The sequence below is a fragment of the Miscanthus floridulus genome, chromosome 10 (genome assembly GCF_019320115.1).
Source record: "Miscanthus floridulus cultivar M001 chromosome 10, ASM1932011v1, whole genome shotgun sequence".
NCBI classification, from domain to species: domain Eukaryota; kingdom Viridiplantae; phylum Streptophyta; class Magnoliopsida; order Poales; family Poaceae; genus Miscanthus; species Miscanthus floridulus.
Genome location: NC_089589.1, coordinates 106,393,288 through 106,414,292, shown reverse-complemented (window position 1 = coordinate 106,414,292; position 21,005 = coordinate 106,393,288). Strand labels below are relative to the sequence as shown.

At 46.2% G+C, this 21,005-nt stretch overlaps 2 protein-coding genes and 1 pseudogene across 2 annotated transcripts; 2 read left to right on the top strand and 1 right to left on the bottom strand.

Annotated features, from left to right (window-relative positions):
* Positions 1–6,162: 6,162 nt before the first annotated feature.
* LOC136489211 (uncharacterized) lies at positions 6,163–7,056 on the top strand. Its single transcript, XM_066485915.1, has one exon. The coding sequence runs from the start codon at positions 6,163–6,165 to the stop codon at positions 7,054–7,056; it is 894 nt and encodes a 297-aa protein (XP_066342012.1).
* A 2,217-nt stretch (positions 7,057–9,273) lies between these two features.
* On the top strand, positions 9,274–9,645 carry LOC136489210 (uncharacterized mitochondrial protein AtMg00810-like). The gene has a single exon (XM_066485914.1). It carries the CDS (start codon positions 9,274–9,276, stop codon positions 9,643–9,645), a length of 372 nt encoding a protein of 123 aa, XP_066342011.1.
* A 3,655-nt stretch (positions 9,646–13,300) lies between these two features.
* Positions 13,301–20,564, bottom strand: LOC136489209 (sterol 14-demethylase-like; annotated as a pseudogene).
* Between the last annotated feature and the right edge of the window lie 441 nt (positions 20,565–21,005).

Below are 21,005 nucleotides of genomic sequence, written 5' to 3'. Positions count from 1 at the left end.
GTGAAAGAAATAGCTCAACTCTACCAGCACGCGCCACACATGCTCAGGGACGTATCCCTGGGTCATCGCAGGAAGGAGCCGCTCAATCCATATGTGGTAGTCATGACTCTTCATCCCTAAGACTCGCATAGTGGACAAGTTCACTCCCCTACTCAAATTCGCCGCATGCCCATCAGGGAACATTAACGTCTGGATCCACTGCAGTACTTCCTTCCTTTGGTCCTTTTTCAAGACGAAATCGACCGGAGTCCTTCTCCATTTCTTGCCGGGCGCAGGAGGCTTCATCACTTGCTTTGGCCTATCGCACATCGTTGCCAGGTCCAGTCTAGCCTTAACGTTGTCCTTTGACTTATCAGGAATGTCCATGAGTGTTGCAAAAAGCGCCTCGGCGATATTCTTTTCTGTGTGCATTACATCAATGTTGTGTGGAAGAAGAAGGTCATTGAAATAGGGGAGCCTAGTCAAGCCCGATTTATGAGTCCACTGGCGTTCCTCACCATATCCAATAAAACCACCTTTCTCTTTATCATCTTTGAGAGCCTCTATCTCAGCACGGACCTCGACACTGGTCATCATCTGAGGTGTAGGGTCAGTGACTTGAACCCCTTTCCTGAAGTTCTTGACGTCTTGTCTGAATGGATGGTCAAGAAGGAGGAATTGACGATGTTGGTCAAATGAAGAAAACTTGCCACCCCTCTTTAGCCAAGTGAACCTCATAGCTGTCTTGCATATTGGGCATGGGAACTTCCCGTGAACACACCACGCGCAGAATATGCCATACGCCAGGAAGTCATGCAGGGAGTAGTGGTACCACACATGCATTGTGAAGTTCTTCTTTGTAGCTCGGTCATATGTCAGTACCCCCTTTTCCCAAGCAAGGATCAATTCATCAATGAGAGGCTCCATGAACAAACCCATCTTGTTCCCTGGGTGTCCAAGAATTATCAGTGACAAGAATACGTTCTTGGGTTGAAACATGACGCCGGGGGGGGGGAGATTGAGGGGGATCACGAACATGGGCCAACAAGTGTACGGGGCCACCAGCAATCCATAGGGGTTGAACCCATCTGTTGCCAGTGCTACATGTACATTCCGAGCCTCCTCAGCTTTACCATGATGTATGCCATCGAAATGGGTCCATGCATCGCCATCCGATGGGTGTACCATCTTGTCAGCATTGTATCTTTTGCCATGTTTGTGCCATGTCATCTGTTTCGCGGACTCCTCTGTCATGTATAGCTGTTGGATCCTCGGTATGACAGGAAGGTACTGTAGGACCTTCGTGGGGATACCAAGCTGTTCCTTCTTGCCATCACTAGTGTCGACCTCTAGATACCTAGAGGATTTGCACTTTGGACAGTGCGTTGCTTTCTCGTGATCTTTCCTAAATAGGACGCAACCATTCGGACAAGCATGGATGTGCTCATACGGCATCTTAAGGGCACGAAGAAGTTTCTGTGACTCGTACAAGTTCTTCGATAGAATGTGACCCTCCGGAAGCAGGGATCCAACAACTGCCAACATACCATCGAGTTGTCTCGACTCATGCTACACTGCGACTTGAACACCATTAGGCGTCTAATGGCATCCAGTTGCGAAACCATTGTCTTTTTGTGAAGGGGCTTCTGTGCCGAAGACAGCATATCGTAGTATGCCTTTGCAGATTCCTCTAGCTCGTCCTCTAATCCTTCACCGAACCGTGCCTCCTGAAAGTCATCCATCCAGTCTGCTACCCTGGCATCTCCATCAAAAGCCTCGAGGCATGATCTCACCACCTCCTCTCTAATACGATCGGCTTCACCATGGTGGATCCAGCAGGTATAGTTTGGCATGAATACATACTTGCAAAGATCTTCCCCCACGTTCTTCCTATTCTTTCTTACACGGTTGTCACATTTGCTGTAGGGACACGGCATCCGACTCGACCCTCTAGCAGCCTCGCCAAATGAATGCTCCAAGAAAGCATTAGTCTTAGTCATCCATTCTGGGGTCATACTTGCGTGGCCCGTGTACATCCAATCACAGGTTCTCCATCCTCTGGCATATACATATGTAAGCGAGTAATATAACCAGCAATTGCATCTGCACGGCGTTCCTACCATCTAATAGGTGAGGATAGGTACTAATCCCACCCGCTGATGCGTAGATGAGGTCAGTTTCAATGCTCTGCTCCTATTCGAGACAGAATTTTGGCAGCACCTCCTCGCTGTTCTCCCGATACACGTCCTGCAAGGGAGAGTGTGTATCCGGAGAACAACAGGGAGGTGATGCCGAAAGTCTGTCTCGGACCGGAGCGAACCATGGAAACTAACCTCATCTACGTATCTGTGGGCTGTCCAAAATACGTGGACAATCTGAAAGAGATATGGTCGCAGATATGCAAAGATCTGCATACCTCTGACCATATCTCTTCCGAACGGGAGACGCCTAACTGGGCTACGTGACCATATAAAACATGCATGCAAAGGAGGAGGGGTTATACCTAGGGTGGCAGTGGAGTCAGGCTAGTGGGGCTGTGGCGTGTCGGTGCAGTGGCGAGGCGATGCGGTGCAGGCAGACTAGCAGCGCCGACGAAGACGATCGGGGTCGCCGAGTCCCTCCCATGGGTCCTTCTCCTACATAAAAAGGCAATAGGTTAGAATCCATTGAAAATTTCGGCAGCACCTCCCCTGCATGGGGAGGTTTCCAAAACCTGCAAGAAACGTAGGCGCGATGGCCAACAACCACATATATACCAAACATAGGCACGAAGGTCAACAAACATATATATACCAAGACGAGCCATGTACTTTAGTTCTCTTTCCATGCAGATGAAAGTATCGAAGTAGTACAACAACAAGTACTACTACCACTACAACTACTACTAACACTAACACTACTACTACTAACACTACTACTATCACTACTTACTACTAACAATACTACTAACACTACTAACTACTAACTACTACTACTTACTAACTACTACTAACACTACTAAGTACTACTACTAACCACTACAGGTGTAGGGCATACCTTCGCGACGAGAATGGCAACAACGAGGGTCGGCGACGACGGCGGGGACGACCGCAGCGGCGTGAGGGCCGACGGGCCTAGGCCGGCACCTTCCTTCTCCTCTCCTTCTCCTTCTCCTCCTCTCTTCTCCCCTCCTCCTCTCTTCTCCCCTTCTCCTCTCTTCTCCCCTGCCTCCTCCTCCTCTCTTCTGCAGTGGCCACCGGCGAGGGAGGTGGCCACCGAGGGGGGCGCGTAGGCGGGGGAGGTGGCCGCCAAGGGGGCCGGCACGGGCGGTGGAGGCTAGGCAGGGGCGGTGGAGGCCGGGCGGGTGGTGGAGGCCGGGCGGGGGCGGCGGCCGCGCGAGGACCCGGCGTGGGGAGGCGGACGGGGACGGGCCGCGCGGGCCGCCGCGCGAGGCGCCGACGCGGGGAGGCGGACAGGGATGGGCGCCACGGGGGCCCGTGCGGGGAGGCGTGGTGGAGGAGGCGCGGGCCGGCGATGTGCGGCGGCGGCGGCTGAGGGAGAGAGAGGTGAGAGGGAGAGAGAAATGAGAGAGAGAGAGAGCGCGCCGGCCGGGCGCGGGTGAAGGGATAAGGGCGGCTTTGCCGAGTGCCAGATCGGTGGCACTCGGCAAAGTCAATTTTCTTCGCCGAGTGTCGTGATCTGGCACTCGGCGAAGTTTTAAAAAAAATCAGCAGCTCTTTGCCGAGTGCCAGCTGGGCGGCACTCGGCAAAGTTATTACTTTGCCGAGTGCCAACCCTAGGCACTCGGCAAAATAATTTTTTTTTGATTTTTTGCCACCAATTTTTTTTGAAGCTTTAGTACACTACCACAAACAACATGTTTAAATTTGGGACATTTTCATTGCCTTTTAGCATATTTCTATAGTTTATTTTGTTTTGTTGAATTTTTCCAGAAAATGTAAGTTTGTACTGCAGGTGCATCGAATAATGGATTACATTCATTCAAAAAATGTTATCCTTGTTTCTTAGTGTAAATTTAGGCTAAATCCAGGAACTGTCTCGAAATTTCGATCAACGTGCTCACGGGGCAACGCCGCCAACTTACGTGGGAGTGGTTTTTTAATTGTATAAAATGCGAACAAATTCCGAAAATCATGAAACTTGTTGAGTTGTCGCCGTATCGTATGCGTATGCCGTGGAAAAAAATTGAAAAAGTTTCGAGCACGTTGTCACGTACGATGCTCACAAACCAGGACATCTCCACATGACTGCGTGGGAGTGGTTTTTTAATTGTATAAAATGCGAACGAATTCCGAAAATCATGAAACTTGTCGAGTTGTCGCCATATCGTATGCGTATGCCATGGAAAAAATTTGAAAAAGTTTCGAGCACGTTGTCACGTACGATGCTCACAAACCAGGACATGTCATGTAGAGATGTCCTGGTTTGTGAGCATCGTACGTGACAACGTGCTCGAAACTTTTTCAATTTTTTTCCACGGCATACGCATACGATACGGCGATAACTCGACAAGTTTCATGATTTTCGGAATTCGTTCCCATTTTATACAATTAAAAAACCACTCCCACGCAAGTTGGCGGCGTTGCCCTGTGAGCACGTTGATCGAAATTTCGAGACAGTTCCCGAATTTAGCCTAAATTTACACTAAGAAACAAGGATAACATTTTTTGAACGAATGTAATCCATTATTCGATGCACCTGCCGTTCAAACTTACATTTTCTGGAAAAATTCAACAACACAAAATAAACTATAGAAATATGCCAAAAGGCAATGAAAATGTCCCAAATTTAAACATGTTGTTTGTGGTAGTGTACTAAAGCTTCCAAAAAAAATTGGTGGCAAAAAACCAAAAAAAAAAATTTGCCGAGTGCCAAACGGGGGGCACTCGGCAAAGAGGACGCCGCTGGATGCCGTTAGGCCCCTACCAATCTTTGTCGAGTGTCTGCCTTTGCCGAGTGCCAGACACTCGGCAAAGACAGCCTTTGCTGAGTGTAGGTCTTTGCCGAGTGCCAGGCACTTGGCAAAGGCCTCTTTGCCGAGTGCATATTTTGCCGAGTGCGGCGCTCGGCAAAGCAGGTCTTTGGCGAGTGCCCGAAATTTGGCACTCGGCAAAGATTTTTGCATTCGGCAAATCACGTGTTTCCCGTAGTGATACTAGTGGTTGTGCTTATGTGCTTTCCTGCTAAGAGCAAGGACATGATCATTCCAATGACCTCTCCTTCCGTTGTAGATCGGCCATCTCGGTATTTGGATTCTATCAACTTCTGCAACCCATCATTCTCCACCTGGTTATAGCTCTTGCGTGATCTCACAATCCCGTTGAACATCTCAAAGAGTTTGACATATGCTCTGTCGTGTCGTCGGTTTACCATGGTTGGAGCATACGGGAAAAAACGCTGGTTAGGCGCTGTTGAGAACCAGTCGGTCTAGTCTAGGAAGTTAGCGGTCTGTCGCGGTGACGACGGCGTCGCCCACGACCTATACTCGTGCGCTCCTTATGCACTCGGCTGTAATGTGTATATAAGCAACATTGAGATGCAATACAACAGTTGTTGGCCATATTCATTCTCTCTACATGGTATTAGTAGACGCGGCTTGATCCTGCTCGCCTCTCTTCCGCAACCGCCGTTCGTCTCCGACGAACACCGTCCACCCATCGCTGCTCTCCTTCCTCTCCGCTGCCCTTTCTCTCTGGCGCCATGGACACCAACGCCAACCCTCTCTTTGAGTTCCAGCAGTCCGATGCAGCCTCCAACTCCTCCGGATCCTCCATCGACTTCGACGCCTCCTTCGACGCACCCGCCATGGCCGCACCGCCGGCGGCCGTCTTGCAGACAGTGAACATCAAGGCACATGTTCCTGTCGAACTCGATCTCGCCGAGTCGAACTACACCGAGTGGCACTGCTTCTTCGACGCTTTCATCAGCAAGTTCAGCCTCGACGCCCACCTCTCCTCCCGGCCAACCGCTGACAATCACCATGATCGGGACTGGGTCATGAAGGATCAGTGCATCCTGAGTTGGCTCTACAACTCGATGTCCAAGGACGTCCGCACCATTGTTCGCGTCCCCAAAGCCACGGCCTACTCCATCTAGCACGCCGTCCATGACCAGTTCAGGGACAATGAGCTTCACCGCGCGGTGTACTTGGAGGCGGAGTTCAGGAGCATCGTCCAGGGCGACATGGATATCACGGCTTACACTAGCAAGCTCAAGCAGCTGGCCGATGCACTGCACGACATCAGCCAGCTAGTTCGCGAGACCTCCCAAGTACTCATCAACATGCTTCGCGGCCTCAGCTCCAAGTACCGGCACACCGTCCCCGTGATCACCGCCAAGAACCCGCCGCACACATTCCTCTCGGCGCGGTCCTATCTGCTGCTGGAGGAGCAGTACGACAAGGAGCAGGCGAAGGCGGCGCACAATCAGGCCCTCCTCGCCACCGCCGGCGGCTGTTCCACCTTGACTCCACCTGGCGAAGGCGGTACCAGCTCGGCCGCCGAACCCGCTCCCCTAGCAACCGCTCCACGATCCGATCATGCTCCCAAGAAGAAAGGCCGTGGACGCGGTCAACCGGGTGGTTCCACCTCCAATCCTGCAGCTCGGCCACCGGGCGGATCGTGGGCTCCCGGGCTAAACCCATGGACAGTCATGGTCCAAGCCTGGCCCATGCCGTTCCGCGTCCCGGGCGCCGGCGTTCTGGGTCCGCGTCCCGGCACACAGCCTCAGCAGGCGTACTTCGCCGGTGCCGTGCCTCCAATGCGGCTCATCCACGGCGTCACCCCATCCATTCAACCGGACGTGTGGAACCACCAAGCTCTTCTCGCCACCCTCATGAACTCCGGCGTTCCACCCTCTGGGCCGCAAGCATCAGAGTGGTTCCTCGACATCGGCGCCAGCTCCCACATGTCTTCCAACGCCGGTAGCTTTTCCCATCCCATTCCCTTGTCTCGACCTACTTCCATCACTGTCGGCAATGGTGCTACAATGCCGGTGACACACCGAGCAGTCACGACCCTTGCTACAGATCACTCTCCTCTCGTCTCAACAACATTCTTGTTTCTCCATCTCTCGTGAAGAATCTTATTTCTATTCGCTCACTTACCGGTGACAACAATGTTTCGGTTGAGTTTGATCCTTTTGGTTTTTCAATCAAGGACCTTCCTACCCGCACGGTGATCCTCCGATGTAACAGTGGCGGTGATCTGTACCCACTGACGTCGTCCTCGTTGGCAGCCTCGCCAGCAACTCTTGTCGCCACGGCTCCTTCTGCCGATCTCTGGCATCTGCGGCTAGGACATCCTGGGCGTCGCCTTCTTCATCAAGCCTTGGACCATCTTGAGTTTAGCTGTACAAAGTCTTCCTCACATGTCTGTTCATCTTGTCAGTCTAGTAAACATGTTCGACTTCCTTTTACTTCGTCAGTTATGTACCTTTTCAAATTATCCATGCTGATGTTTGGACATCACCCGTTTCTAGTTGTTCTGGGTTCAAGTATTATCTTGTGTTGATTGATGACTTAACTCATTACGTTTGGACATTCCCGCTGCGTTCCAAGTCTGACGTTTTCACTTGTCTGTTAACCTTTCACGCTTATGTCAGCACGCAGTTCCAATTGCCCCTCATTTCATTTCAGTCCGACAATGGCAAGGAGTTTGACAATCAAGCTCTACGCACCCACCTCGCTACTCACGGCATTGCCCTTCGCCTTTCCTGCCCATGTACCTCTCCTCAGAATGGCACTGCCAAGCACGTCCTTCGCACTCTGAATGACTGCGTTCGCAGCCTTCTTTTGCATGCTGGAATGCAGTCTTCATTCTGGACGGAGGCATTATCTACAGCTACATACCTCCTCAATCGTCACCCATGCAAGGCCATTGGTGCCCGAACTCCATTCCAAAGGCTGCTCGGTGCCCCTCCTACTCTTGATCATCTCAGGGTTTTCGGCTGTCTTTGTTTCCCAAACCAAGCAGCTACTGCCCCGCACAAACCCGCGGCTCGATCTACAGCCTGCATTTTCTTGGGTTATCCCAGTGATCATCGAGGCTATCGGTACTTCGATCTTGCCTCGCGTCGAGTGATCACCTCTCGCCATGTCACTTTTGACGAGCACACCTTTCCCTTTTGGTCTGTCTTGCCTGAACCATCCCCATCTCGGGTTACTGTTCACCATCCGGCAACAGACACAGTTCTCTTTCAGCCCCCACCACCGGCTGCTCCGGCCGTTCCAGCCGCTCCAGCTCAACCCAGCGCCACGGCACGAGTGTTTGCGCCTGCCGCAATGGTCTCATCTCAGCTCCCCATCTAGCCTCCACCTGGTAACCCCACTGCTGCTCCATCTGTCCAAGCGTCTGCCTCACCCGGCCATGGCGTGTTATCTGCACCTCCAGAGCCGCACCCACAAGCACCTACACACCTTTTGGTAACCCGCTCTCGGGCTGGCATTGTCAACCCCAATCCCCTGTATTCACTAACCACAGCTCAGGCAACCCCTTCGCCAGCCGACGCTACAATTTCCCCCCTACCCTCCTCGGTGCGCACTGCACTTCGTGATCCGAACTGGCATAGCACCATGGAACAGGAGTTCCGTGCTCTCCAGGCCAATCGCACTTGGCGCCTGGTTGATCGGCCTGCCGGTGCTCATGTGATCTCAGGAAAATGGGTCTTCAAGCACAAGCTGCATCCGGATGGCTCCCTGGACTGCTACAAAGCCTGTTGGGTGGTGCGTGGTTTCACGCAGCGTGCCGGAGTCGATTTCGGGCGAGACGTTCACGCCTATCGTCAAGCCAGCGATGATCCGTACAGTGATCACCATCGCCGCCTCAAAGCAATGGGCTACGCACCAGCTGGATGTCTCCAACGCCTTCCTCCATGGGCATCTCCAAGAGCGCGTTCTATGTCAACAGCCCACCGGGTTTGTCGATGCAGAGCGCCCAAACGCCGTCTGCCTCCTCGACAAGTCGTTGTATGGGCTGCGTCAAGCACCGCGGGCGTGGTTTACTCGTTTCACCACGTTCGTGGTTAGCATCGGCTTCACTCCTACCCGCTCCGACTCGTCCTTGTTCGTGCTTCGACGTGGACGTGACGTCATCTACCTCCTTCTGTACGTCGATATATGGTGCTCACCGGCTCCAATACAGCTCTGCTTCAGCAGGTCGTCGACCGCCTGTGCACTGAGTTTGCCGTGAAGGACCTTGGCGAGCTCCGATTCTTCCTCAGCATCGACGTCCAGCGCAGCCGCGATGGCTTCTACTTGTCCCAACAGCGGTACGCTAAGGACATTCTTGAATGCGCATGGCGAATTGCAAGCCGGCACCAACTCCAATCGACACCAAAGGGAAGCTTCTCGCCGACGATGGCGATCCAGTCGACAACGCCAAAGCTTACTGCAGTCTGGCCGGGGCGCTCCAGTACTTCACCATCACGCGCCCCGACCTCGCCTTCGCGGTACAACAAGCCTGCCTCCACATGCATGCTCCCTGTGGCCCTCACATGGCGCTGCTCAAGAGGATCCTGCCCTATGTTCACGGCACATCCACCATGGGGCTCTATCTGCGCGCCTCACCGGAGCTCACGGTGACCGCGTACTCTGACGCGGACTGGACCGGCTGCCCCGACACACGGCGATCGGCAATCGACATCAGTCTTCTGCGTGTTTCTTGGTGATGTGCTGGTCTCGTGGTCATCCAAGAGACAACCTATTGTCTCGAGATCGAGTGCGGAGGCGGAGTACAGGGCTGTGGCCAACACAGCCGCCGAATGCATATGGCTGCACCAACTCCTCGGCGAGCTGCACTATGGCGTCAACAAGGCCACGGTGGCATACTGCGACAATGTCTCTGCGGTCTACATGTCCGCCAATCCAGTGCATCACAAGAGAACGAAGCATATTGAGTTAGACATTCACTTTGTCCGCGAACGCGTTCAAGTGGGTGACCTCTGTGTTCTTCATGTGTCAACTGGGGAACAATACGCCGATGTCATGACCGAAGGGCCGCCTACCTCGACGTTTGAAGCCTTCAGATCCAGTCTGTGCGTCGTCCTGATGAACACAAGTGGCTGACGAAGCATCAGACTGCGGGGGGGTGTTGAGAACCAGTCGGTCTAGTCTAGGCAGTTAGCGGTCTGTCGCGGTGACCACGGCGTCGCCCACGACCTATACTCATGCGCTCCTTGTGCACTCGGCTGTAAGTGTATATAAGCAACATTGAGATGCAATACAACAGTTGTTGGCCATATTCATTCTCTCTACAGGCACATGTCATTATCAGTGAGTTCATGAAACAGAGTAATGAACTCATCAAACATGTTCTGCATAACATCCTTCCCCAGCGCCCAGAGATTAGCATGAGTAACTTTTCGAGCTCTTGTTTCAAATGGATCATGCCTTGTTGTCCCCATTTTGCAAAGTAGTCCTGTTGAAGATGATGGCCATGATGTAAATTAACTACTTGACTGTCATGTGAAACTGGGTAGCACATATGTAACAGCTCTGTGAACAGGAGTGAGGTGAGACTCTAATGTCACTCCCAATAGTGGACCTAGCATTTGTGAGAAAACATGGTATGTAGAAAATGGTGGAAAACTCTTATACATTGTGCAGGTTCACAGTAAACTAACTAAATCCATGTCAAATGTTGTCAAATCTGACTGCATCTTATACCATATACTCAGACCAAACAATCTCACATTTTTATGCTTCTTTTATTCTTAACATATCCAATTTTGTTCTTATGTGCATAATATGTGTAGGAACGGATGTGGGTTTTTTTTGACACGATTTGACAAAACTAGTTAAAGTGAACAATAATAGGTAATTTGTGCCAACCAATTAGAAGGATCACCACATTAACTGGAATGATAGTCAATCAAATTTATCTGGACCCAAAATCTTTTTTTTTGGAGTTTTCATAAATGGCTCAGAACAACAGACACCAAGTTTCATGCTGGTTTGGAAGACTACATATTCTAGGAGAAATAATATCCAATCAGGTTATGCCTCACAAAACCATATCTTATTTGATTTAGGCATCAAGGTTTAGACTTGGTTAGTTGTTACTTATTTTTGCAAGGAAGTTGTTACTTACCTCCACTTCTTGAAGCATGGAACCAACATGCACTAGTACAAAAAAGATTTTTACAAGCGGTCAAAAATGGTCTTCAGAGCCAGTTTAGAAAACCACTACTATCCCATCGATTGTAAAGATAGGGCGTTTGTAGCATTGGCCCCTGGAAATGGTATTTTTAGGGGTGGTTGCAATAGGAGAACCGCCCCCAAAAAACTATTTTCAGGGGCGGTTTCAATAAATGAACCGCCCCTGTAAAGTGGCTGCAACTGTCCTTGAAACTGTTTTTTCAAGGATGGCTATGGCAATGCAAACCACTTCTAAAAACACATTTTCTAGGGTTGTTACTTATTGAAACCGCCCCTAAAAATAGATTTATATGTGTGATCCTGCTCAATCTGAACCACCCTAAAAATCAGATTTAAATTTTTAAAATTTTCCACCATATTTGAAATCGCCCATTTCCCACCAAATTTCAGAGCCTATTGCAATTGATTCAAATAAACTTCATATATACTAGTGGACTAGTTAAATAATACAAACTTGATTCACAAAGTATTTGTAGCATACTATAATTTACATTACATGCTAGTAAATAACATTGTGCTTCATCACAACAATGATTTGAAGGGTTGTTCTGCAGCACGAAGAGCCTCAAACTTGGGATGTGTGACATATTCTGTATAACGATCAAAGAATAAGCCCCTCTCGTAGAGAACCTCCCGCATCAAGAACTTGTAGAAATCATCTTAAACTTCAATATCCTTTAGGTTAATTGCACGGGAGGCGAAAATGCCGTATGCTTTACGAAACAGAAGGAGCAAAATTAGCTAGATTCATATTAATGAACATATGTATATGATATGGTTCGACAAATCGACTTATGTCTTCAAGGTTAGTGTAGTACCACCTGTTGGTTCTCATAAATTGACATACAAAGTAGCCACAAAGCACGCTTCCAGGAGACTGCATCGCGCACTGTAGGTCGGTGACATGCAAAAAACAATATAGTGAAACGCATTATAATCAATGTGGTTTTAGTTCGTCATAGTAGAAATGACCTTGCTCATTTTTGGTGGTGGTGTCAATGGCATAGCCAACTTATTTGCCAATCATGGGCACAGTGACCTTGCGGATATTACCGATTCCATCCCCTGCTGTGCCCACCGCTCGCCCCATCCCCCGTTGTGCCGAGGTGCTGCCGCTGTTGTAGTTCCCCACCAGGAAGGTCGTTGCTGCCGCAACGCGCGACCTCAGCAAGGAGATGTTGCACTGAAAGCACATGTTGCAAACGTATGTTTTCAATTGTTTCAGATATTTCAGAGGTACGTTGCAAGTGTTTCATATGGATGTTGCAAAAGTAGATCATGATGTTGCATATGTTGCAATGACTATATACGTAAGTTGCCAGCATCCGTTTAAAATGTTTCATCTGTTTCAGACGTATGTTGCAAGCGTTTTATCTGAATGTTGCATATGTTTAAACATATGTTGCATGTGTATGTTACAAATATCTCATCTGTTTCAAACATATGTTACAGCAAGTGTTTCATGTTTCAAGTGTATACTCTTGGATGGGACGGCCGGAGTCACGCAACGTGCATCCGTGGGCGGGGTGCGTGGATTCCCGCGTGCGCACGCGAAACAGAACGTGCGAATCCAAGCAGGCGGGGCATGCGACACGAAGCAGGCACGGGCGTCCATCTGGACGTCCGGGCACTAGCACTTCCGAGTGTTCATTAAGACTTAGAGAATCATATGTGCAAATGGTATTATATGGAAACTATACAATGACAATTATATAATAAAAATTTTAGTAAAATTAAAGAAATTTATTGCACACTTACACCATCAGTCCCAAAATATAAGGCCCACAAGCACTCAAAGATTCACATTGTAGTCTTTGACTAACAAGTAGTCTAACAATATGAAAACGTGTGCTAAAAAAGAGGTTGGTTGCATTGGATTTGTATATAGAAGTACGTTCTAGTGATCAAACAGATGATTTATTACACATAATGCTGGTATTAACATAATGTTCTTTTTGCATTTGCCATTCCAAGTTCTTCCTTTTCTTGAGAGAGATATATCATTTCCAATTTCCGTTTTAAGCTCCCATGCATGGTACCCGCTGTATTTGATAATGGCAACATCAGTCCATACAACATGTGTCATGAACATGATACGTGCATACATATTACACACACAAGCATATTTAGTTATTGGATCCACATAAGTAGCTAGGCATTCACAACCTAGGTGGTAGCTAGCAGCCGCTTCTTGTAACTCACCATTACTCTTCCTTTAGGCTCCGCGACTAGCTTGGTCCAATCAGGCTCAGGAAAAGGAGATTCCAATTTTAGCTCAAAGTTTCTTAGCAAATAGCTCCATATCACCTTAATTTGCAAATAAGCAAATGACTCGCCTTTGCAAGCATGCCTTCCACCACTAAATGATGTCTAAGCAAACTTACCACCAACTCTGTCTTCTTCTCTTCTAGGACCAAACCGGTCTGGGTCATACCACTACGCCGGATTCTTACACTAGAAACGGGGGCATTTTTACTGTAGGGGTGGCTGGGGTTGGGGGCGCCCCTACAGTGGGCATCCTCGGGCCCCAGTAGCCCAGCCGCCCCTACAGATGGCACTGTAGGGGCGGCTGGTAACCTGAGCCGCCCCTACAGTTGGGGTTGATCTGTAGGGGCGGCTCAATCACCAGCCGCCCCTGCAGTGCCCATTTATCTTTTTTCAAATTTTAAAATTTGAAAGATTCAAATTTAGTTAAATGACAAGATAACCAAAATAAAAGTTTAAGATCTTGATGAGTTGAACAACTTTTGTATTCATCACTTTTACATCTGAAATCATTTAGGGTTTTAAAATTTGGTTTGAACTTGTCAAATTTCAAATTTCAAATTTTAAAATGTGTAAAACATTGTCACATCCAAGTTTGATCAAACTTAAATGCTGAAGCATGATTTTATAAATTTTTAGGAAAAAAACCATCACATTTGGAGTTAGTATGAGGCAGAACAACTAGTTACAAAGTTTACCCACAGATTAAAAAGAGAAATCACACTGTTCTAGATGATCCTTACATGATCATAGTGAACAGTGTGATTTCTTTTTTTAATCTGTGGGTGAACTTTGTAACTAGTTTTTCTTCCTCATGCTAACTCCAAATCTGATGATTTTTTTCCTAAAATTTTCTAAAATCATTCTCTATCAATTTATTTTGTTGGTTTTGTCGATATATACATATGAAAAGTTTGAGCAATTTAAATTTTGAATTTCAAAAAAATGCAACTTCAGACAAGATTTTGGTACCCCAAATGATTTCAGCTGAAAAAGTGATAAATACCAAAGTTGAATAACTCATCAAGATCTACAACTTTTGTATTGGTCATTTCTTCATATGACAAAGTGGTAATGACATTGTTCACAGATATGACACATCTCTCATAAGGTTTTATAAACTATATGAGACATGTGTAAGATTAGTGAACAATGTGTGCTAAGAATTTGTCAAATGAAGAAATGACCAAAATAAAAGTTGTAGATATTCATGAGTTCAACAACTGTGGTATTCATCACTTTTTGTGTTGAAATCAATTTGGGTCTCAAATTTTGGTTCGAACTTGTCGTTTTTCAAAATTTTAAATTTGAAAGGTTCAAATTTTGTCAAATGATAAGATGACTAAAATAAAAGTTGTAGATATTAATGAGTTGAACAACTTTGGTATTCATCACTTTTTATGTTGAAATTATTTTGGGTCTCAAATTTTGGTTCGAACCCGTTCCTCATACCTACATACCGAGAACTTTTGTGATTGTGGTGCTACCTACTTTCTCTCAAGTCTGTTCTGGATTGAGAAGTGCTGCTTGTGTTTTTCTTAGATTTGAAACCATGAACACCGCCTGTAACCTCCTAGATGTACTATTCAGCAACCAACCGGGAAGGCAATATCTGATGGCCAGCATGGGCAACCGGCCAGAAGCCAACCGAGAGCAACCATCCACCAGTAGCAGTTGTCAAGAACTATGTATATATCATTATATCAGGGCGTGTTCAGTTAAACTTATGCAGGACAAGCACTGCAATAAATACATTTGGATAAAAAAAGTTAATCTGCATACACTCTCAGAACTTCACGTCAGTAGTTAAAGCATATATATAATTAATTAATTAATCTATAAATAATAAATAATAATAATAATAATAATATTTATTTGTATAGTATGATATTATTATATTATTATTATATAAAGACCGACCTTTAATCCTGGTGACTGCGCACTATTTATCTCCCATTTTGCACACCCAGATTCCTATTCATCCACAGTGCACCTCCCCTTACCGTCCGATCGTCCCTCCAGGCATCTGATGCCCGCCACGCCTGCTCCACGCTGGCCACCGCGGCAGCCCCTCCCCCACATTGCCGCCGCACCTAAAGAAGTAGAGACGCCACGACAACGCAGCATGAGAAAAAAAAATCCTGCCTCACCGCGGCGACGCCACCAAGAAACCCCGCCGCTGCTCCGAATCCGGCCGGCGCACGCCGTGGCCGCACCGCCCCGCAGCAGCGCCGCCGCACCCCTCCCCTCCCTCCCGGGTTGCTGTGGCGCCGGCGCTGGTCGCCACGACACCGGGATGCCGCTGCTCCGCCCTCTACGCCCGCCTCGACTTGCCAACGTGCTTCGCCTCTCCCAGCAGGTTCGCTCCACCGCTCCCTCTTCCCGGCTCCAGCGGCCCGATGTTGTGCCGCGCCAGCACGGGAGGCCCGACGCGGGCAAACCCTAACGGCGCAGCCCGGGCGTCGGCGCGCGCGATGAAGGCCGGGTCAACCTCTAACGGCGCAGCCCGGGCGTCGGCGCGCGCGATGCCTCCGATGCGACCAGATGCAGGTATTGTTTACCTTAGATGGAGTTATGGTCTACAGTTCCCCTCATGTTGTACATTCTTCTTCAGATTTTCCTATCGCTTTCATTAAATTATACGTGCTCATTTCCTGATGAAGAACACAAAAGGGAGATGATGCGTGTGTGCAAGCTGCTACCACGGTTGTAAAAAAAACAGTGTTAGGCTTTTCGGTTTTGCTTCTTTGATCTATTCCATAATATTTGTTTCCACTTTGCCACAGCCAAACATGTTTCGATGAATATGTTACTTTTAAGGTTAAAAGATGCACATATATCACAGTCAAATTAGTTCTCTTCATTGATTGCATATGGTGTGTCTATGTACATGTCCTCCAACAAGGATCACAGGATTCAGTTTTACACGTTCTTAAACAAATTAACTTTATCGTAATGCTTACAGTTTTGCTTCATTTTCAGAGGTGTATGATCATCTAATAGCGTTGCAACTTGCCAAGGTAAATTATCTAGGTGCATTACAGATTCAATGTACTGCCATAATTTTGCTTACTGTTAATAAAAGTTGTTGCTCAGTTCATGTGATTCCTGTTGGTGTTAGCTTGAGTGCATCCCACATAATTCTGATAGGGTGTGCACTATATCATCCACCATGACTTCTTACCTTCTGCCAACGTCTTCCTACACGAGTTGTCTTACATTGGGTTCACAGTTATGAGAACCTTCCTATATTGATGATACAAATTATGAGTTTAGGATACTTTGCTCGATTGTGTTCACTTGCTTAATACCAGTAAGTGGAATTCAGTATGATGAAAATTAGATTCTATCCCAGACGAGATGAGATTGTAGTGGCGCTGTTGCTGCCTTTATTGATGCTTCCGTTTCCAGTTATGCCGGAAAATATGTCATCAGGAAATAATTCATCATTACATCATATTGGGGTCTCAATTATCTGATTCTCAAGTTATATTAGTCCATCTTATGAAGTATGCCAAAATTTACAGAGTGCCTTTAATTTGGACTCATTAGTTTGGATAGGATTCTTCTATTTTTGAAGTACACTGCTGCTGCAAGGAAAGTAAAATTCCTTTTCTTTTACTGAACATCATGTAGCCCTACCATACATTGGGACACTGATAAGAGAAAGGTGCTACTACAGCTAGGGTACACCTATGTTTCAGAGCAAATCCTTTTGTTTTATTTTGCCGATTCGCCACTATTCATGCACTGCTACTTTGCACTTCTTTGTCAGATAATGTCACTACATGTGAATATCTGTCCACAATGCCTATGGACTCTGTGATGAGTTCAGTGCTTTGCACCATATCCACAGTGCCTATGGAACAATTATTAGTCAATACTGCTAAACATTTCAGGAGGCTTGTCTTTTTGTTTTCCTTTTCTGATTCTGATTTTTTTTCTGGTTTTACTTTATGTTAGGCACCATGTATGAGGAGCCACAAGCTAGGGGGACAAGATCGCGACACTTTAGTAGCTAGTCTCGCCATATGGCAAGGTAAGGACCAGCAGCTATTTGCTTTGGGTGCTGATTATTATCTGTCATTACAGGAAGTACATTCCATCGCTGAAAACTGAAATCCGGCGTAGTATACTTTTCTGAAAGCATGTGTAGTAGTACTGTATGCTTTGGTTCAGATCTCAATAGCCCAAGTATAGATATTTTGACCAGACATGCACTAGTGTAAACAAAAGTGATTCCTAGTGATTCCTTCTATTACAGAATGCCACAAAACTTTAGATTTCAAACTCTTATTATCTGTTCTGAACATGAATCATTTTCAGGGGGCAAACAATCTATATCTTTTCATTTGTCAGCATATTTTAATTTATAGCTACAGGTGTATATATGTTTTCACTACTAGGAACTTCTATGTTTGCTAATTATTGTTCTTTATCCAATAATTAAATACTATACGTAATTCTCATGTCTCACTATTCCATGGCCCAACAGCAGACATCAGACATGTTGATTTGTAGGAAAGTTTGTATCCAAAATATTTGACAATGTTAAGTACAAATCCTCAAGGTGAGGGCTTTCATATGTAATGAATCTATCTCTGTTGAAATTGGTTTTCCCTGTAGCTGTCCTTGCATGATTGTTCTTAACAATTATTTGTCTCCATGGAGATTTCTTAGCAGTAGCAATATCTGCATGTGTAGTTGTGACTGCATCAAATGTACTGAATTTTCAGTATTGGCTAGAGCAAATGTTTGAACTTTATTATTCTAGTTGTATTTACTTGCTGTGATTTTGTGAAACCAGTGTCAAAATGTTTAGTGTGAATTGGTGTACTTCCTGGAAATGCTTAAATATATGTCAGAGTTGAGAAAAGATTGTTGTTACTTGATTTGAATTATATATATATATATATATATATATATATATATATATATATATATATATATATATATGGTCAGATTTGAATTTTTTTTTTTGCTGAAAAATCCACTGTAGGGGCGGTTCTTGATTGAACCGCCCTTATAAATACACACAGCAGGGGCGGCTGGTGATATAACCGCCCTTACAGAAGTTCACTACAGGGGCGGCTGATATTACCAGCCACCCCTACAGAGGGCACTGTAGGGGCGGCTGAAAACACCAGCCGCCCCTACAGAGGGCACTGTAGGGGCGGTTGAAAACACTAGCCGCCCCTACAGAGGCACTGCAGGGGCGGTCAGGAAACTGCCCCTACAGAGGCACCCTCTGTAGGAACACCCTGGGAAGGGCGGTTGGCGCAGCCACCCCTACAGATGCTCTGGAGCCGCCCCTACAGTTAAATTCTGTAGTAGTGTACACATCCGGGTCCTTATAAATGTGAGGTAAATTGTTATTGAATATCACTGGGCTTACTAAGGTATGCCCGCTATGGATCTCATATCCAATACCATCCTTTGTCTGTACAATGAAGTTCTTATGTACCTTGCGACGAAATATAGCAACTGGAGGATGGATGCGTATAGCGTCTCTTTGATGCAATTATGCAAGGTACCTCTGATTCTGTTGTAGACCGACCATCTCTATATTTGAAATCAATAAAGTTCTGCAGCACGTCATTCTCAACATGGCTATATTCCTTGCGTGATCTCACAATTTCAGTGAGCATCTCTGAGAGCTTGGCACGTGCTATGTCACGTCGTCGAGTTGCTGGAGTTCGGACGTACGGGAAGAATATGCTGGTTAGGCACATGCCATTATCGGTGAGTTCTTGGAACAGAGTAAAGAACTCATCAAGCATCTTCTCCCTAACCTGGTTCCCCAGTAAGCATCGCCCAGAGATTAGCATGAGTAATTGGTTCAATTCTTGCTTTAGGTCAACTATGCCTTGATGTCCCCATTTTTCAAAGTAGTCCTGTAGAAAATGCATCACCATGGTCAAGTTAACTATTTTAGTGCCCTGTGTGAATTGGGTGGCAAACATGTAACAATTGTGTGGACAGAAGTGAGATGACACTCTACTGTAACTCTCTTTAGCGAACCTAGCATTTTTTTAAAGTAAGGTATGCAGCAAATGGTGGAATGCTATACACTCTTCAAATTCATGGTAAACAACTAATGATAAATTCCCAAATTGTTAGAACATTTTTTTCTGAGTGAATTTCAATGGAATGAAAGAGAGCATTTTATTCCTTTCCACTTTTGTGAAAATCTGACAAACATCCTCAACAGTGATAACAGATATCTTTCGCCATATACTTTAAATCAAACATATAAAGCCTTAACAGTTTCATATGGTGTTTCTATGCCAAAATTTGTGCATCATCATATATGTAGGAATTGATGTCAATTTTGTTCACACGATTTGGTCAAACTATCTAAAGCAAATAATAAGAGGCAATCTGTGCCGACCAATTAGAACAATCACCACGTTAACTAGAAGCATAGTCAGCAAAAGTTTGTTCAAGACAAAATTGTTTCTTGTGTACTTTTCATAAATGGTTCAAATATAAAACAAAACCAAGTTTCATGATGGTTTGAAAGACTACAGATTATAGGAGAAATAATAATTAACCAGGTTTGATTCAGGCACAATAAATGTAAGGCATCAAAGTTTGATTAAGGTGTCATGGAAGATGAGGCATCAAACTTCAGACATGGTCAATTGTTACTTACCTCCACTTCTTGAAGTATGGAACCATAACGGCTCCTCAACTTTGATGGTTTTAGGACGTCATAGAAGAAACGAAACTGCTCATTTCGGGTGGCACTGTCCACGCCATAGCCAACCTCTTTGCCAAGCATGGGCACAGTAAACTCGAGGCCAACACCATTGCTAATCTCATAATCGGTGCCTTGATAAAAATGAGCAGAGACCTCTGGCCCAATCAAGAACGTTGCCTTCATTCTAAAGAAACTTACTGTGAACACACTCCCCAACTTTTTATATTGATCATGGATCATTTGTTGCAGACCTTTCGTAAGAAGTGTATGCAAAATTCTAATGATAGAAACACCCTTCACTGCTGGTGGAGGCATCCTAATGCATTTTGGATCAAGCTTAGTTGTTTTCCTTTTAGCCTTGGTGATTACCACGGTGATGGAAGCAAGTGCTATGGTGAGCCACACGATGTCATTTGTCATATCCATGCTGACACAGTTATTGGTAGAATGACAGAGCGCAGCAGCTTGGTGTTGATGAAAGCACTACATAAAAATCAAGTTGAGTTGGAAATTACATTAACTGTTTACATGTAAATGGTCTTTATGTCATCAAACAAATGAAATATGGAAACATATTCTACAGCTTTCACTAGCCAAAGTCCTAGAGCGTAGGTACAAACTGAGTACACTGCAACTACTTTCACTAGCCAACAAAGTCCTAGAGCGCACAAGGGCACAAGGGTACATAAGCTGCTAAAATTTAAATATATATAAAATAAAGTGTAGGAACACACAAAGAAAACTCAGTATCTTACTGGTACAAGTGTACAACCACTTTCGCCTAATTGCTAGTTAATGAGTTCAAGTGGCTAAGGTACGTGCTTTTTTAAATTTTCCATGCCCATTATTCAAATGGGCCACATTGGAGGTGTCTGCATGGGAATGGCCTGGAGGCGAATGGGC

Excerpts from the sequence above, each read along its gene's own strand:
- LOC136489211 (XM_066485915.1), top strand. The coding sequence starts at position 6,163 with ATGGATATCACGGCTTACACTAGCAAGCTCAAGCAGCTGGCCGATGCA.
- LOC136489210 (XM_066485914.1), top strand. The coding sequence starts at position 9,274 with ATGGCGAATTGCAAGCCGGCACCAACTCCAATCGACACCAAAGGGAAG.